The sequence below is a fragment of the Battus philenor genome, unplaced genomic scaffold (assembly GCF_028537555.1).
Source record: "Battus philenor isolate CCGP_79_NKW_IND1 unplaced genomic scaffold, ilBatPhil1.0.hap1 SCAF_17, whole genome shotgun sequence".
NCBI classification, from domain to species: Eukaryota; Metazoa; Arthropoda; class Insecta; order Lepidoptera; family Papilionidae; genus Battus; species Battus philenor.
Window position 1 is genome coordinate 10,083,028 of NW_027181679.1, and position 20,071 is coordinate 10,103,098.

At 33.2% G+C, this 20,071-nt stretch overlaps 1 protein-coding gene across 1 annotated transcript in view; it reads left to right on the forward strand.

Moving 5' to 3' along the window:
* The window catches only part of LOC137920058 (dihydrolipoyllysine-residue succinyltransferase component of 2-oxoglutarate dehydrogenase complex, mitochondrial-like), a 126,172-nt gene that overhangs the window by 14,612 nt on the left and 91,489 nt on the right, over window positions 1-20,071 (forward strand). The window contains exon 3 of the mRNA XM_068763290.1: window positions 12,610-12,666. Coding sequence (XP_068619391.1) covers window positions 12,610-12,666 — 57 coding nt within the window. The remainder of the gene's footprint in view (window positions 1-12,609; window positions 12,667-20,071) is intronic.

Genomic DNA, 20,071 nt, shown 5'->3' on the forward strand with positions numbered 1-20,071 from the left:
GATTATTATTCTTTACATTTATAATCTGATTACACACAATATGATTTACACTTATCGCAAATGACATTTCACAAGCGGACTCTATAAACTCCGCTGATGGTCATGAAACGATTTTTTTTTAAACCTAACATATATTGTCGCCCAAGTGGTATTTACAGATTTCGCGGGTTGACACAGGTCGCAGGAGTCCATTAACCTCTAACCTCTTAAGGTAGTAAGCTCTGATCGTTAAATATTACAATTTTATTAAAACGGATACGAACACCGCGTTGAACATATCTAGCGCAAGTCTCAGCAGGGCAGCTGGTGACTTTACATAAAATATAAATGCTGAAGTATAAAATTAGTATGCAAGAAGACTTAATTTATATAGCGAAGAAAAAAATAGATTTTCGTTAACGAATCATATAAAGACAAATTTAGAATTTCATACTTACATTACTTGTTACAAGCATTTCAAATCGACCAACTCGATGGTAAAGTATAATTATATGAAGTAAGTTGTATTTTCCTTTACTTATTATTAATATACATTACTTTTTAATTTCTTTTATTAAAAAAAATTCTTTAATATAGTTTGTATATTGAATGCTACGAGGCTAAAATCGGTTATAAAAAAGAAATAATAAAAGTTTGAGAGCCTGTGACAAAAGGAGTGTTTACGTCGTAAAAGGTGGCCGACGGGGAGAAAGCGCCCTTGCTACGCACAGGGGTAATACATAGCTGAGCTTATATCGCTTTTGGGGTAACTAAGTGTGAAATAATTACACATTGCCAAAGCATTACGCGTAGAGCGATAACTTAGGGGATTGAAGGCGATTTAATGTATTTGGAAGTCTGAACCATGTCTAAGTTAGTCTGTGTGCTCTATGCTTTATTCAAACGTAACTAAAAATATATTTTTATTTAAACCTTACAGTTAGCGTTAAATAAGATGTGGCACAGGCTTTTGATTAATAATATTATATGTTAATTAAATTACTTTGACTATTCAAATATTTATTTGTTGTGTTTATTTATTATATTATATATATTTATTAGTAGTCGTCAGTTGGTACGCGTGTCTTCATAATTTTGAGTCAAGTTGCTTTAGCTCACTGATATAAATAGATTCGATTCCTAAAATAGAAAAGAAATACATGAACTACGATTTGGCTGCAGAAACAGATGTTGCAGTGACGTCTACATTTAAGTATGTATGTGTATCGCCTTATCGTAACGTTATAATAAAATATAGGCAACGCGATAATAAAAAGCTTTTTAATTCCTTTGTCGTATTTTCGTTTCGTTCATTTCTATTAAATTGTTGAATTGATTGAAGATGTAAACATCAAAAATATGTTAACAATTTTTTAGTATTGTCAGTAACGCAAATAAAAATCAAAATAATCACTTGCAAAAACATATTCGAGTAGAAAATTTTAAACTCAAAATCCCACATAAAAGACTATTGTCCTGTTATAGTAAATATGCAATAAAACATGTGTAAAATAAACGCTACTACCACCTATTTCAAATCACCTATTACATAATTGAAATTAATACTAAATATCATGACAGCAAGGCACAGGTCTTCCCTAAAGGTCGATACAGTACGGTATTGCCGAGACGTTTGACCTTGTCTACCAGTTCGTGGTCGCCGGTCTCTGATCATTTCGAAGCTCCGAACATAGCCACATATATAATTCTCTGGGTGGCCTTGGGCCTTCTTATAAGTCCTATTGTGCACAACCACGTCTCCGATCTATGTCATCGCTGACAACACACATGGATGAAAGACTATAATCCTCATAAATAGCGGTATTTTGAACAAGAACATGTTTCTGAAAAAACCAGAACACTGTCCAATGAGTTAGATTCGGCGAGTGATCACTATCTCTAAGCTGTACACAAATAACCTACCTTTATAAATATAATAACAATTTGTACATTGTGTGTCCTTCTGAGTCACGTGTTGCTTCTCGGCTTTGTAACAAAATCAGTGATAGATATTAAAATTATAGGTTAAATTGTGGTTGGTGTTGTATAGTTTAACTTAATATTTTTATTAAAACTACGCATACGAACGTATTCTTGTTATGTCCTGTTGACCGAGGAGTATTATGAGAGTTAAAACGGTAAATGAAGCCGAAAAACATCTGAATTTATTTTATAATATAATAACCTTAATTAATTTTAATCTGTGTTTAAAAATGTGTAAGCATGAGTGTTAAAGAACAGGGTCGAAATTTGTATATATTACTTCAAAAAATTAAAGAAAATTAATGAAATATATAATTTCTACATACACATATACTTATATTGAATATTTTAATTTTTAAATAATAATCAGTAACCTAGTTTTAGTTTCGTTTTTGCGAATTATTTTAAATCCATTCATACCGCTCTTGTCTGTATTCGTAACATAACAGCTTTGAATTATTGGTCGCCTATATAAAGCTTCTAGAATCTATTTGATGTATTTTATATGGACTTATATCAAGAATATTCTATAAGCTACAACTGGTATCTATAGCTATATATTATTTTATGCTGCTCTAGTTTAAATATATGTACATAAATTTATCACAAAAACATAAGAATAACTATAAAACTAATGATTACTGAATATAGGCCTCCCACATAGATTTTCAATAGGTCGGAGGCTGTTTAACGTCTTTGAACTTATCGAATCTGTCGATGTCCCACGCTGCGCTTGCCGGTCTATGGTCTGTATCTTGATCCTAAAGATAAAACAGAAGAATAACAATACTTAAGTACAATGGACAGTCACAATCTTTATGTAGATATAAATATGTTTATATTTATTGTCGATTTTCGCAAAAAATGAAATATTGTACAGCGTATAAATAATTCAATACGATCTATTTTTTATCTTTGTAAGTTTAACACTATTTCAAAGTAACATTAAGTCTTTGTTTAAATTGCTCTCAGTCCAACAGAAAATCTGGAATGTTCAAAATTCAGATTCTGCCCTGTGTCTACCTTCATACTTAACATTTGCAGTTGAATTTCATTGCAATTTTATATATTCAGTACTTATAATAAGGTTGTAATAAACCATCATTTTTTTTCTTTATATGAATTATGTATTAATGTAATTAGATTGTTCTAAGATTGTTTATAATTTTTATGTTAAGGTGCTTCAATATTCACTAAGTATTCAATTGTATCTAGTGAGCAGTGGTATGATATTGGCGATCATAGGTCACGGATTCAATCCCCGGGATGAAATCCTATATTTTTCACACTTCGTGCATTTATTATAAAAGATTACTAGTGCTTACAAACAAGTTTCCAAAGGATGGGCAGCAGTGTCCCCTGCGTACCATAATATCACAGTGCGATCGCCAATTCGCCTGCCAAGTGTGGCGATTATGATATCCTCCCAAAAACAACGTTGAGGGGGGTGGGGGTCATCCCTGTTGTGGACATCTATGGGTTGAAACGAAGACGAACTACAGTTTTATCTTAGTTTTAAGGTTTATATATGTACGTATAATATAAACAAAAAAAGGTCAATAAAAATTCTTTTAAAAACATCTATAATGTTTTATTTAAAAAATCCCAAGGATGGTGAAACTGTTAATGTAAAATAAAATGTACGTCATTTTAATTTATATTTAAAGAACCTTTTTATTCGAAGCTAAAATAACAAAACATTTGCTGAAAAACTCAAGTGATTTTCAGTACATACTGTTTACGCAGCTTTATTCTTGTCTATGTCTTGTATTCTTGTCCTGCAGTTGACCTATATTTGAAATAGCATTTCTCTGGGTACTAATCTAATTTAGGTTTCATTTTAATCTGTTCCATAAATCCCACATCTACGTTCATTGTGGTGTCAAATAATAAATAGGAACCTAAATATCCTAAATGAACGAAGATTACAGGTGTCTTTTACACCTATTTTCTTTTTGAACCCTTTAAAAGGTTGAAAGGATAGTTTTGCTGTTAATTAACATATGATGTACTCTTTCCAAAGATCCATAGTTTTGGCAATATTATATACATTAAATATACTATACACTTAATTTAATTATTGTTTACTATGTGCCACACTAGACTTTGTACTTGAAGTAAGTAGAAGTAATTGGCCTGTCACATTCAATTCGCGTCACTTTGTCGATACAACATTTTAGGCCTCCGAAATAGACACGACGATAAACTTAAAACAATTTACAATTTATGTTCTCATTTAAGTCAAAAACATTTGTTTTCTGAGAAATGTAAACGTTACAGATGTATGCAGTTGTAGATGTCGAAACGTTAAATATAACCTTTGTGATTAAAATAAAAAAAGAACGTAACATTAATAAAAAAAGTGTAAGTCACTGAACGCAAGTTACACGACAGTTACTTACGCACACATAAATTGCGTATTTAAATCATGAGCCCTCATTGTGAAAGTGATAATGACATTGGGAATTAAAACCCGATGCATTCGTTCCATTGACCGGCAAGCGCTCGTAACGAAAAAAAAACACCAACACGCCGCCCAATAAAAACGTAAAATTTCCGGCACTGACATTATCCTATTACGTCATCATTCCATTCATGAAAACGGCCCGCGGAAAAAACTCACAATCGCATCGGAACACGTGTTAAACGACTCCATTAAAATTGGCGAGCGTCGAAAAATATTAATTATTAATTAACACGGTCACGGCGCCGAATTAAAATATTTTTATCGGTGGCAAAAGGCGAAAAGTTGGGAGTTAATTCGGCGGCCGGAATGGCATTGTTTGCGGGCCGGGTGCATGAAAAACACGAATCGGGCCCGGGGAAAAAATACAGACAAAAACATTGACCGAATAAAAAAAAGTAACGGGCGTGTTGGTTGGCGTGATTTAAAAATAAAAAAGGTGGACGTCCGTAATGAAATCGAAAGGCGGTTCGTCGATAGCCATTGGAAAAAGGTAAAAGAAGAGCCGCACTTTCACGCGTGAGAATTTTGGCTTTTTTGGCATCGCGCGGCTCGGCCGCGGTCGCCGCTCGCCCGGCCCGGCCTTTAAACGGGTTAGTAAGAAACAGGATGTTGGCAAATGGGGCGCCACACGTTTAGAAATGAACAAAATACTAAATCAATTGAACACTTTACGTCACCAAACATTTCTACTACTTAACTATTATTATTTTAGCTTTTCCGCTGTACTCACTTCTTTGTTCTTTTCGAATCATTTCATCTTCACTGATGCTCCAAGTTTTAAAGACCTGCAAAATTTTTTTAACAGTTGCCGTATTTATTTATTTATTTTATTGGAGATAAACAGTAACAAAAGGCAGTAAGAAAGTACAAACTTAGAAACCTAGAAATATAAAATTAGTTACAATTGTTACCTTATAACTATCTCACTAAGAACCTTTAATGATTTATATTTGTTAAGCGAGATTACAAAATTTCAAAAGTACTGCGCCCCGTGACATTTTTGTCTCTATATTTTAATGCTGTCACCGTTTGGGACTACCAAATAAATTGATTAATTAAATACCCAAACAACTCATGTAAAAACTGCTTTGTAATTTAATTTTAGCATAGAATAAGGCGTTAATTTTATAAAATGTTTTACTTTATATCAGCTGTACAACGTCTGCTGCAGGTCATAGCCCTCCTAAACAAATTCCTAATAGGACCGGTTGGACCTGCATCTAGCGTCTGGCGACAACTTTAATACAGTTCGTCTCTGGAACTAATAGGACGACGTCGTACGCCACCATTGCCAGTCCGTGGTGGGTGTGGGTTCCACGTTGGCCAGTGGCCAGACCGCTGCAACTTCGCAACTCATCATTCCGCTGGTCTATATCGATTACTTTCGTTAGTCTATAGATCGCTAACTTCCTGATTCGATTTCTTGTATAAATAGTAAATATATGTTCCATTACTTGTTGAGCGATTGGAAGCTTGCAAAATAAATAAATTAATTAAAAACACTAAATGCAACACCCCTGCAAAAACGATAAATTTTTTTACCATTTTATTTTAAGACAACATATAGCACAAAAATAACATTGGCGAAGAAACGCCAGCGTACGTATACATTTAGATGCCACAAACCCCAGTGATTTTAATTTATAAAAAATTAAATTATCATAGACAAACTATATTATAAGTATATTTTTGCTTAAGCTTTATAAAAGGCTTATGGTCGACCAGAGAGCAATGAAGAAGGCAGAAATGAGATGATCCGCAGAATTGCTCATATGAAGTGGTACTATGCAACCAATGACCGTAATAGCAGACGCTGCATGGGTAGGTTTCCCATTAGATTGACGGAAGACATGGCTAAGATCGCGGGAAGTCGCTGGAAGCGACCACGCAAAACCGGTCGTCGTGACGATCTTTGGGGAAGGGCTACGTTTTGCAATGGCTGTCCACCGGCTGATATTATGATGATGATTATGAAGCCTTGTAGTATTTTTTATTCGAATTATATATTGATATAGCACGACAAACAAAATAACTTAGAGGCGTTGAATTTGTATAAAGCACAGCGTAACGTATGAATATAATAAAAAAGTAAATAATAAAATAAAAGTTCGATAACCCAGCAGCTCTCCTTGAAAATTCTCGGAATAATCGCCTATTAATTTTGATAAAGTACTAATTAACGGGCTCCGACGCGACAACCCAAATTACCCGCTCCGGCCGCCGTGCGGGCTTAGCGTGCGCGCCCAAAAAATATTCTTGCTCCAAGCACTCCATTAATAATAATTTCCATGCGACTCTTAACATTAATTTTTATCTTTAAAGGTGTGTTCACACTATACGCTCTTTTATTTACACTCTCACTATAAAGTTGATATTAACTCAATTGATACTACATTGCTATGAAAAATAATTTTTTTCTTTCACAATATAAGGAGACCATAGACCTGAAAACGCAATGTACGACGTCCATCAACAAAGTATACAGGCGACCTAGTTATGACGCAGAGCAGACCTCACATGAAACCCCCGTCGGACACGATGCACCGAACAATCATCACACTTATACTTATGACACGGCAGCCGCGCCCGCCTAGCCCGCATTCAAGCGAAAGCAGTCTAGAGAGACCCGTGTCGCTCCCCACCGCCGAGTAGTCCTCGCTTCGTATAACTTCGAACGACTTCCGATCACCCAGCGTAAATTTTTAGGCCGCAGACACCCTATTTCCGTGGACTTAATTTCGATGAAGCTGCACAAAGCCTAAATCGGCTAACAGCACAACTTCAAACACATCAAAAATATACAAATTGGGCGTCTTTCTGCCGGTCTGGAGGACTCCTGTGTGCAGCAATGGACGTCTTACGACTTAAATCATGACGAGGAACAAAATATATGAAAAACTAATAAACATAACTATACTATAAGTAATAACGTTAAGCTTAAGCTATACCTGAAATATACACGTATAATACAATACACACGTTACAACAATACACGTCATTGCAATTGCAATAAATAGACACACACTCCAGCTAATTAAATTGCTATAGTAATTATTCGTTATTTTAATTGAGATTTTTTTATTCTTATATAATACGTATAAATACACACGGCAAGCGTTATTGAAAACTGTAATTTTTTTTCTTAAAAAGAATATATTAATTTAAATATATATTATTTTTTTAGAAAAAAAAATTATACTTCTCGGGCGTTTTTGAATTCATAGTTTTAACGAGCCTATTAAAAATAATACACGATTTTTTATTCGTATAATAATTGTATATAAATAAAGAATTGATTTCACTAGTAAATCATAAAGTCAATGTAAAGTTATGTAATCAGCAATGATGTTTTTCTTGAAACCCTCACCCGCTGGATACATAAAACCCTTCCGAAATGAAAAGAAAAAATCTACCCATTACCGCATAATAAAAAATGCGATTTGAAAAGAAATTAAAAAGGATCTCATTATGTTTCAGCGGCCCTCGCAGCCCTCTGACGTAATAACCCCCCCAGTCCTCCCCGGGCAGTAACGACCGGCCCTACAGGATATTCTTTCAACAAAACCCACCTCCGTCCCTTCCGAACAAAAAAGAAAACGCTGTATCACGGTCATATTTAATTTCGGGCATAACGACGCCATTGAAGGCACTGCCTCGGCCATTAGCCCTTCACTATCAACGCCATGCATCTTCCGCGGTAAATCGTCGGGAAAGAACCTGAAAGGGGAACCCCGGAATGAAATTTTCAGTTACATAAATGGTAACAGCTTTTATCTTACTTCTTTATGAAACATATTAAACTATTTTTTTATACATAATGCACCATTACATACGATGATCAGCAGAGTAGCACGGGAAGTGGCACAACAGTTATAAAAAAGAGTCTTAACCTTTATTTATATGGCATGGCATCTACCACGTTAAGGCCCCAGTGACCATATTCAGAGAGTCTTGGTTAATAAAAGTTATATAGAAAACGAAATCAATTTAACAGACCAGGCAACTTTCACTAGTCGGAAATACATTTACTCAACCTCTTGTCGCTAATATATAACATGTACGCCATGTTTCTCTCGTTGAAGTTCCTAAACTAATAAATAAATTAACCAAATAGCAACCAGATCCATATACAGAGCATGTATAAAAGAATATAAGGAGATTTTTTTAAAGATCGAATCAAATTACATATTTTTTGAAAAATTTTCTGTTCCATAACCCCTTATGGTGTGAAAACCATGACAGTCAATACCACCCGTCCAAAAACTAACGCTTTCAAATTATAGTGCTGGTACAGTGTAATGAGAACTCCTTGTACAGCCCCGCGCACAAATGTGACATTTATTAAAACAACTAAAAACAGTAATGTCTACAACCTACAGGCATGTACTACGATGTTTTGACCATACTTCTCATAAGAATAGCTATAACCATGAACGTCTAATAGTGACTAGGAGTTAAAAAGAGAACACTAAATACGGCAGAAATTAAAGTTACCGATTAATGCGACAATACATAAAGTAATGGAACGCAATATAGACAACAGATCGACGGAGCCAAGGGGCCGCGATCTCCAGGCGTAAGGAAACCTTTTAAAAGTAGAAAGAGATATCAGTATATTTGTATAATATTCTGTGTAAATTATAAAACTTTTGTTATTTACCTGTGCACATGACAGGACAATAGTTATTAAAATAGCACGTTTAATAACAGTTTATAGCAATTTTAAGAATAATATAACAAATGTAGTTAAATCCGGTTGAACAAAAAACCGGGTTAAGCCTAAACTTACACAATATACATTTTAATGTATTGAATGGAATTACGTTCGCTTGGATGTAAAAAAAAATAAAAACTTTATTCAGCAAAACATGTTTTTGCCACAACAACGTTATTATCCATCCAGTTTACCTATTTAAAAAATACATGTGAAAATCTAATAGCATGTAAGCGAAAATTGTGGTCAGATATTTTTGTGTCTTGTTTCTTTAAAGATTATATTTTGAATATTACTCACAATTAAAATGGCATTTTTAAATAAAATGCAATGGATAGTCGTATTAATTTGAAATATTTCTAGCCAAATAGTTGCGTTGTTGATTAAAAAATAAACATTAAATAACAAGTGACTTAAATGTCTTGTTTGCGAACTTATCTTTCCCACAAAACTACAGGTGAATAGATCGTCTATCGTTGACGTTCTCTTATTAATATTTATGGCCGGTCTTGTGATTTGCATTTCGGCCCCTTTAATTTTCTCCCCTCCGAGTCGGGTACAGGCGCGGGAAAATTTCCGAAATGATGGACGTGCGGGTAAATGGCGCGAAAAGAGTAACGCGGTCGGAGTACAGCCGCGCGGAAATTAAGCGCACGTAACTTCCTAGTGGGGTTATTTCATAAGCTTGTTTTTTTAATATATAACAATGCTGCCAACGTTACAAATTTAGTCAAATCAATGCTTTATATGTAATTTTAATCATAATTGATGTTTTAATCTATACTTATAATTTATTCTTCTTCTTTTCAGGCGACTGACGCCAACTACAATTACAAGGCCTTCCTCAAAGATAGCCACGATGATCAGTCTTGCGCTGCCCGCATACATAATTAACATATTTAGAAAAAAAATCAGAGAAATTTACTGAATTTCTTTGAGTTATATATCCTGACATATCTTGCTTTCATATAACTAGCTGCCCACCACCCCCTTCGCGTGACGTAAAATATTTAATTTAATTTTCTATCTAAGGAGAAATGTTAAAATAGTTAGGCAGCTAGCCTTGATATCGTCTCATCTCCCTTGCGGTGTAATTTCGTATAAATCATTTTTAGCTGACCTTTATCGGGCGAGAGAAATATTAATACCAAATTTCAAGCCTTATGGTCCCAGCAGTATCGTGATGGTTCAGTACATAGATGGAAATCCATATATATATTATCATATCCGCCTATGGATGCCCACTGCGAAGCGTAGAATCGACGCAAGAATTGCCTTAATAAATGGTTTCATGCTGTCCGCGTCCGGCGGCTTCCCGTGATCTTAACTGTCCACATAGAGAGGTGTCTACCTATGTCACGTCTACCTGCTCGAAATTAAATACGGTAATAGACTATTGAAATATTTTGATAAACATTATTTTGATAGGTAATGAATTACGTGATATTAAAATGTCCTATAAATGGCCAGAAGTAAACAATTATACAAGTAACTACCAACATTACTATTACAAAATTACCATTTTTAATTCATTAAATTTAAAAAATAAAGAGATAGAAGAGAAGTAAGACTTTTTTATTTGTGTTATTCCGTGGAAGCTTCCCAAACACCGCTAATGGAGCTTTCGGCATTTGTAAGCTCGTGGCTTAAACCACTGCAATACTTTTTTAACATTGAGATTGATTCGACCGGATCTAACTCGGCTGAAGTCAAAGAAAAATTGATTAATAAAACAATCGTAGGCTAATGATTAGTAAACAGCGTAGGCGTGCTCCGAGGCTTCGTTTCGGCAAATGATCCAACGATTATTTGATCCGGACTCTGTTTACCCTGAACCAGCCTTTACCCTATTTACCCGCGCCTTCTCCGCTAATTGATACGCGTCGTTGCACCAAACCTTTTTGCTAAGAACCGTAATAATAGGCTCTGAATCGAGGGTAAACATACCCGGTACTATTTTTGCTCCCGATTTATTTAAAAGTATTTCAACAATTTTATTACTGGTTGTAAGGTAATAATAAAGCGTTCTTCCAATTGCACGACCATTTTCTTAATGGTGCAAGAGTTTTATTATTATATACACTCAGTGGTGTTTTAAAAAAGTGATATTAGCATCTGTGAAATCACTAATATTATTACGGTGTGTACTTTTATTCCAAATAAACACAATTTTGGAGAATCTGTTTATATTCGAGGATTTTTTGGGGGCAGAGCGCATATAGCAATTAGCCCAAACCTCTTTTGTAGGTAGCAATGTGGTGTCTGGACGATGCTTTATGGAGGAACTTGCCGCAAGGTTGTCCTGGAGAGAATCATGGCTTGGACTGTTACTAGATATACGTTAAGCGCTCCAGCTCAAAGATGAAGAACCGCAACTTGGTCGGCTGCTGTTGTTTTGATGCTATTACTTTTGCATAAAAATATATATATATATACAATGTATGTATAATGGCGAACTTAATGCCGTTAACCGTTTACCGAAATACGATGCACTGGCAACAAAACAGTGAAAGAAACTCCAGCTAAGCTTCTATTTATCTATTATTTATTTCAACTAATATTTAATATTATCGGGAGTTGACGTGTCCAGTGACGTACAAGCTGACGACGCAGTAAAGACCGGTTGATATATTTAACTCCCAATGATTATCATCATCTTTCAAGTTAATTCTTCTCCCTTTGTACCGCCTGCAACAAGCAACTCCTCAATAATTAATCTTTAAAATTAACATGATTTTAGAATGTGATCACGCCGTCATGTATGTATATAAATAAGAATTAGAAATGTAATTTACTGACAGTTTCTGAGTACCTTATTAACAAAATTTTCAACCACAGTTTATATTTTATGGTATTTATTTTCTGTTCTATCACCTTCACAACATGTTTTAATCACAGGTTAAATGGAAATCATTCCAAAAACACGCCACCGTTGTAGGGTGAACAGAAACAATCAACATAAAAGCGAGAGAACGCGCCCGGACGATATTATCAGATATTACAATTCACTAACTATAGTAATGACCACTAGCGTCAGTTAGTTCTGTAGAGTAGAGTGCAGAACAGAAATTGTACGAAATATTATTGTAATATACGCTTCTAGTTAAATTTCTTAAGAGATTATATAATTATTAACAAATAATTTTTGAGATGTGATATAGATATAAACCTCCCGTTTATTCTGACTCCAATGTTTATTAAAAATAATAGTCACAAGCGTACGTCATCCCAAGAGAGAAAAAGTGAGTGAAGTGTCAATGTCTATGAATGACGTATGTACGAGAAATATCAATGTATATATGGGAGTGATGTGTTATGTAGTGAACCCAACGGAGAGATATAAGTCAATCTAAAGACTTCAAGTTTACGCATCTACCAAAGCGAGTATTACAGGGTTGCTTTTTAGTGGACAGTAAAAAAGAAACACTAAGAGATGGTTTAGTAACTGGAACGTCAGGAATTGCAGGCGGAACAACAGAAGGAACAGGAGGCTGTGCAGTACCTGGTGGCGCAGAAGCTTGAGGTAAGTCTTGAGTGTTGGTGCGATCGACGTAAGCAAGCTTAACTCTATCGACACTAACTTCCCCTTCAAAATGTTTGTTAAGGAAAGTTTGATTAATAAAGCATATAATTGTATTAAAGATTTTATATAGGAGACAGAAATATCCGAGATACTAAAATCATACCGATTTTCACGCTGTAAATAGATGATTTATAACATGGCAACTGTGAAATAGTGTTAAACGAGTTACCATTACCAGAATTTCTTGACTTGACTTGTAACATAACTGTATAAATGTATATTACATGAATGTTATTTTTCAAACCATTAAGAAGTTTCTTAGAAAGGTGATTCGAAATAATGAGTGTTTGGTACATTATTCCGATATTACTTTGTTAGTAAAATTTATTCTAAAATATCTAGTACATCGGTAATTAAAGCCAATTTTGGATAGCGCGGTAATTGATGCTTTTACTTTAAATAGGTTTAAAGCGTCAATCGAACCCTAATGTTGCGAAATGGATCGCACCCTCCCACCCGCGGCCTCTTCCGCAGGGCTCTTATGTAATATCCCTGGCCATCATCAATCACCGGGAAGGGCGAGTTAAGTCGACACATGTAAATTTCGCGCCCAAATTATACGGAAGGCGGGAGCTCGGATATATCGCCGCTGGGACCGAGGCCTTCTATAAACAAATTCGTTTTATCAGAATATTAAAATTCCAGAATGTTCTCAGATGTCGTAACTTCAAAACGGACAGTTATGAAGACAATTATTATGTTTTATTAAGAAACCATCGGTGTTAACATCGTAATAAATATTTTAGAATATTTGAAACATGCTATTAAAAAGTTACGATTTTTTTACGGTATAAAATATTTATGATAAAAAAAAATGTTACAGTAGGGAAGTCACTATCATCGTTTAATCGTCGTTTTAGCCATAGAACTTCCTCTGCTGGACACGGGCCATGAATTTCCAAAAACAACGGTTCGTAGCAGTCTATACGCAGTGCTTACCGACGAAGTTCACAAGATCATCTGTTCACCTCGTGCATCAGACTACTCCAGAATGTTAAGGACCTAGCGGCGATCTGTTCCGTGCGCTATGTAGTCTGCTCACTATTAAAAACCGAAGATAAATTAATGCACTTATTGAATTAGCGTTTAGTGATATAGACTCAGGACAACTAACTAAAGATCAGACTGAACCCTGTCATAAATTCGATGACTTATCGATAATAGATTTAACAACATAGATTTAGAATAAATCTGTATTTATGTATTAACCAAATGATAAATGTCGTCTACATTTTGGCATGCCTGAGATATTTTATATACGTTTTTTATACGTAGACTTTTAACTATGTTTATCATGAAAAGCTAATAATAACTAAGTTCTTTGGATTCCCAATATTAATTTAATAATTGATGTTATTTTTGTTTGTCTATTATTGTTCACAATTCCATTATTTTCCATTTGTTCACATCCATTAAAGTTTTATACATTATAAAACTTTCACATATTATTGTCTTGCCTTAAGATTAAATATATATTAAAAATAATAATGTAATGTGGCTGAAATGGTGACATATATAAACATATAAGTAACTTTTATTTTAAACAAATTCTAGTCTTAACATGTTTCTAAAAAATTATTATTAATTTATTTTTCATACCATAAACACTTATTATAAATAAAGGTAGAGGTAAATAAATTATATATAACTATACTGTAAGAAATAAATCATTAATGTGTTATTTTGTTGTATATGTTTAAGCTACAATTGAACCTTATTTCTAGTACAATAAAAACTAGAAAAAACCGGACTTCTAAGCAGTAGGCTGAAATTATTAATCCTTAAATATTAATCTTATATCTTTACTTCGTTGTCATTTAAGTCCTTAGAATCGCATAGGTGATTCCCCGCAGACATCTTTACGGGCATATACCATAATGACTACGGTTGGCAGGTGGTTTGGCGATTGCAGTTTGGTATTATGGTATGAAGGGGATGCTGCCGCCTATCATCTGGAAACTTATTTATAAACAGTGGCAATCGTATATATTGAATGTACACAGTGTGATTTATATATTAGATCGAACCCGCGACCTTCGATTGTAAGTCCCCTGCCGCTGGGCAAACACTGCTCATTTTTTAGTGATAGTGTGTGCCAAAGTGTAACATTGTGGAGAAACTTTGCCAAAGTTTTTTTTTGTTTTATTAATAATTTGATACATTTCAATTTTTTCTAGTGGTGTTACCTAGAATACTACTGCTTTGATAATATTCTTTAAAATTAAACTTTTTATTTCACCATCATCATCATCGATTTAACCGCAATACGTCCTCAGCTGGACAGGCCTCACTAACCGTATTATTTCTAGACAGTTTTTAAATAAAATGTATACATTGCGTGCTATATGAGAATTTAATGAGTAACAAACATAATTAGTAAGCAGTGTAACGATCCATTGTCGTTTGTACCACTCAGTGGATACAACGTGTTGGCTAATCAAGGCATGAGTTAGGCGATTATCGATACCTATTGGTCTAGACCGGCAACGTAGACGTAACGACAGCAAATAAATTTCAGCTCACCTTATTAACATATATAGATAGATATATTTTTTTTGTAAGTGAAGACATTTTCAATATTTGCTTGAAATAGCTATATTGTTGTTTTATCAGCAGCTTTCATTTTTTTCCAAATTTCTCTGCTTTATTTAACTATTTTTATGACAATTGCATCTGCGCTATATTTATGATGCCTACGACTTTTTTTTTAAATAAAATTACGCAGTTACACACGAAAGAAATAAATAAGTGTGTTTTATTTTTCGAGTTTCAAGTCTTTACTTTCTGTATTGCGAGTTATAGATACGATTTCTTATACATATAAAACTAAAAAGATTTACTTTGACTTTTTTCCTCATGGTATTTTTTTAAATATATATGGTATAGACATCTAGCTTTAAATAGCAATATAGTCAAGCTTCAAATATTTTATATATTTATTTTTTTGCTGTCTGTACGTCTCACACACCACTACATGGTTAATGTTGTATCGGGGCAGTGACGTCACACATTATGGTCACTTTCGCCGCTCGCCACACGTGGTTTGTGTAAACACGAACATCCGTCGATTCCTCCCCATTATTATGCTCATACTTAATTAGACGGAACCCATCAATGGATCAGGAATAGACTAGATATTGCCCTGTTCACCTATTTGTTACCGAAGCATGTTCTTTGAACATTCATCCCCTACCTCTTTGGTAAGATTCTGTTCTATCACAAAAAAAATCTCTACAAATATAAAAAGTATTGCCTACTAAGCTAAAAAGACGAGAACCTCTCTACCAATCTAGCAAATTATCGTATTAACATTTAGGTACGAATAAAGTACAGTGAAGCGAAGAAGTGAAAAACGTGCCGGGAAATATATTAAAAATAACGGTTTTCTTATCAAATACAAATCACAAGATAAATTAAAACTCCTGTCCTCAGCTGCCAAACATTACGTGTATGTATATAAAGTAATCATTAAAAAGACGTGTTAAGATGTAATCAAACAAAAAGCGTTACAACAAAAATATGATCACATAATTACTAGTCTCGCAGTGTACGAAATAAAAAACTTATGAAGTTCTTATTATTTGTAATTAAAAAATTAAATCAATAAATAAAGTCTGAAATACGATTTACCATTTTTTTCTGTTAGATTACATACTGACTGCACAATTTTTTTTTTATTTGAAGTACATTGCTTATTTTTTATAAATATTTATGATAAAATTCTCAGAGTACATGTTAATATTCATACAAATTTCTAGAACATCGATTTTAATTTTAAATATATATTTTATTTCAAAAATCGATACTTGCAATGTTATTGTATTGATTCTCCGCTCAGACGTCAGTGTGTAGTGTCGATATACGGTGTACAACAACGGCACGAGATTAGCCGTTCAGTTTCTTAGTGGGCACCTGTTGAGCGTTCGCCACTCATGCGTGAAACCTATATGGATGTATGTACATGCCTAAACTACCCGCCTGGCACTCTCACTAGCCTTTGACCTCAACCCGCTTCCACGCGATTGCGTATTAGGTATATTAGCGTTCGATGTCTGCGATTGGTTACAAATTAGAACTGATTTATGGTTGTGGAATATGCTATTTTCACTGCTCTGTGGTATTTTGTATTGCATAATTAAATAAGCTTTTCTATACTGTGGTACATTAACGAAATGTTCAAGTAAATTTCTCTACGAACTCAATGACAATGTTGGTACCAATGCAATGAAATTCTTATCAAATACAATAGTTATTGTAAATATAAAATCTTAGATCTTACAGATCCTACTCATAAAATCAATTTATTATGTTATAAAAAAGCTACCTACAAGATACAATTATAACTACAAATACACGCGATAAGTAACGTACATAGGATATTTATTTAAGTTTTAGAAACATTGATTCCATTTTTTTAACAGGAAACAGTTTAAATTTGTTAGTTTCTTTTAAGTTCCATTCTTTTTAAATTTTATTTACAATATTATTGACCTTTTTTACCTAACACATGTTTTAGGATTCGTTACAATTTTGTTAACCAAATTAGAGAAAAGCCAATAAATATTTAAGTAATTTAACTATATAATTATTTATCGGCCCTTTATTTTCCTTGTAAAATAATGCGTGAACTGTAACAGTTATATTTAAAATCATTTTAATTCAATTTTACAACGATTAAAAATGAAAAAAAAATAGGATTTTGTTACATTACGACCGTTACAATAAATTAAAAATAGACGTAAATACACTCATAGACAGATTTAGAGGAACACGAAAAGGGGAAGAATAACTTCATAAATTTTGGTATTTCGTATTGGACATTTATTTTTTCACAGCAATGGAAAGTCACTCTAAATTTTGTTTGTATCTTCTGTTAAAAGCCAAAGGGTCTTGTAAAACAATAAACAATTTTTATTAAGTCAAACGATGTTAAAATTACAATAGGTTAATACTATTTATTTTACACGCTAGAAAATATACACATAATTACATAATAGTACAGAAAAAGTATAATAGGCGATCTCTTCATACTAGGAAATTTCTTCTAGACAACCATAGTATGGAAATAGAAGAGGTATGTGTTTATGGCAGTTAACGTGTACATATAGACAAAATATATATATGTACAGATGTACATACATGAATATACATTCAATAAATACAGTAGAATACATAATTATAAGTACAACAATAAATAATAACATCAAAGTAACATGCACCGCAATTGTTTAAAAAAGAATAAAGAAACCGAGAAACAAAAAAAACTGTATTAATGGATAAATAAACAATGGTCAAATAAATATTCCTTTTTTAAAAATAGGTGTTACGCATTTCGCAATCGAACGGCCAGTGTAGTTAAAATTTTGGTAATGAACGAAGAATGACACTAACCTACTCGCCTCTAATTTTGTTAATAACGATATTTTAAAATTATTAATATTATTTCTGTTTTATAATGTTTATTTAATAAATATATTCCATGCAATAATAATCAAAAGTTTATTTTATAATTATGAATGAGTTTTCTTATAATGGCCATTTAGTAAATCCTATTTTTATTTTATTTCAGATTTTGTCCATGAGCGTGTAATGTTAATGAATATAAGAATATTTTCATACGTTACCAAAAATAAGACGATTCGTGTATGAATTTATTTACGTAAAATTTTGTTATGTTTTAATAATTTATTACTCCGTGTCGATAGACTTTAAGCTCCAATAATATTATTTTATAATCAAACTAATAATTTATGAAGAAAACATATTTAGTATCAAACATAAGTAGCTAATATACAAGTTTCGTATTAAGACGTATTCACACTTGCGCAACGTCGACGGCCGGTGTCCCTTTCGCTTACGGAGGCCGCAGACATTCGCACGCGATACGACCTAACAGTTCAAGGAGCACTTTCACTGTCTTTGACCAGCTCTACACAAACAGTATGCAGATGTTACCGTGAAAACGTACAAGGTCAGACATTCAGAACATTTAGGTTGCTAACACACTATAAATACATTAGTATTTATAGTTTGATCGCAACCTAATTTACTAACAACTATAATGATTAATAATAATTAATTTTATTCATTCTTCTCATTACGTATTCTTTGCCTTATTCAACTTATTTTAATAGTACTTTTACATTTAAGTAAATGAATAATTTTTAAAATTAAATTTTAACACCTTCGTATTTTTGAAAACAAAAATGGCTAAAAAGAATTAAGTAGTTCTTTATGATGACCTTATGAATTGTAAAAAACTACGTATTGTTTTTATTATATTTATCCAGCCTACGGTACGCTACCAACGTGTACTCGCTGTACCGTTCGGGTGCGTAAAAAATGTAACGTATGTAATGACGGCAAATATTGATACGAGAAATATTTTACAGGTATAAATATGATAACAATGTATTATGTCTACAATAAGCATTTCAAAATGAACCATGACCAATCAACTGCTATAAAAATATCATTGATAATGATAATGAAATAATATAATTATTGATAAAATCCAGAAAATTATTTACGTACTAATATCGTAATAATATCACCGTAATAAGTATAAAATAATACATAGTGGTATAACATAGTAATCAGAAATGAGAAGATCAGCCAAGATCAATCCAGCCGTACTGTACGTATAATGTATTGTACGTATACTGTATTGTACGTATAATGTATTGTACGTATACTGTATTGTATGTATAATACCGGTAGCGCAAGACAATCTTGCAGTACGTGTCTATCGGCTTAACAGGAAGATTAATAATGATACTTAAAAGTAAATATTGCTAATTGTTACACTATAAGAGAAAAGGGACACATTTAAAAGTAAGAGAGGTTTAAGTAGTCTTTTAAAGAAATACGAATAGTCGCTGGATGCGGGCCCCTTCTTTTCGGTCTCATTGGTAATCTAGAATGGAGCCTCATGACCAGCAGTACAAATATATAAACCTCTTCCCTAATTAATAAAATAGTGAACAAATTCTACTTACATATAAATTAGTTCTTTAAATTCAATTTGATTTCCTAGTTTTCAGTTTGTGACACGAACGCATGAAATTATCGATCGTGGACTGAATAGCGACGCATCCTAGCAAACCGAACGATTACTGCGTACAGTAACGACTTAAAATTCTCTCTGTCGCGTTACATCGCGTCTGGTTGAAAAAAAGTATATTAATCAGTTAATAATATTTGTTTCAATATAACCTCTTTTGAATAAATCATAAATAGAAATTAAAAAGTTATTTCGTTCTTTTATCATGACGGTACTGGCAAGACGATACGATTGAACCGCTTCATGTTATTAAAAAAACTACAAATGTGTCATAATATTACT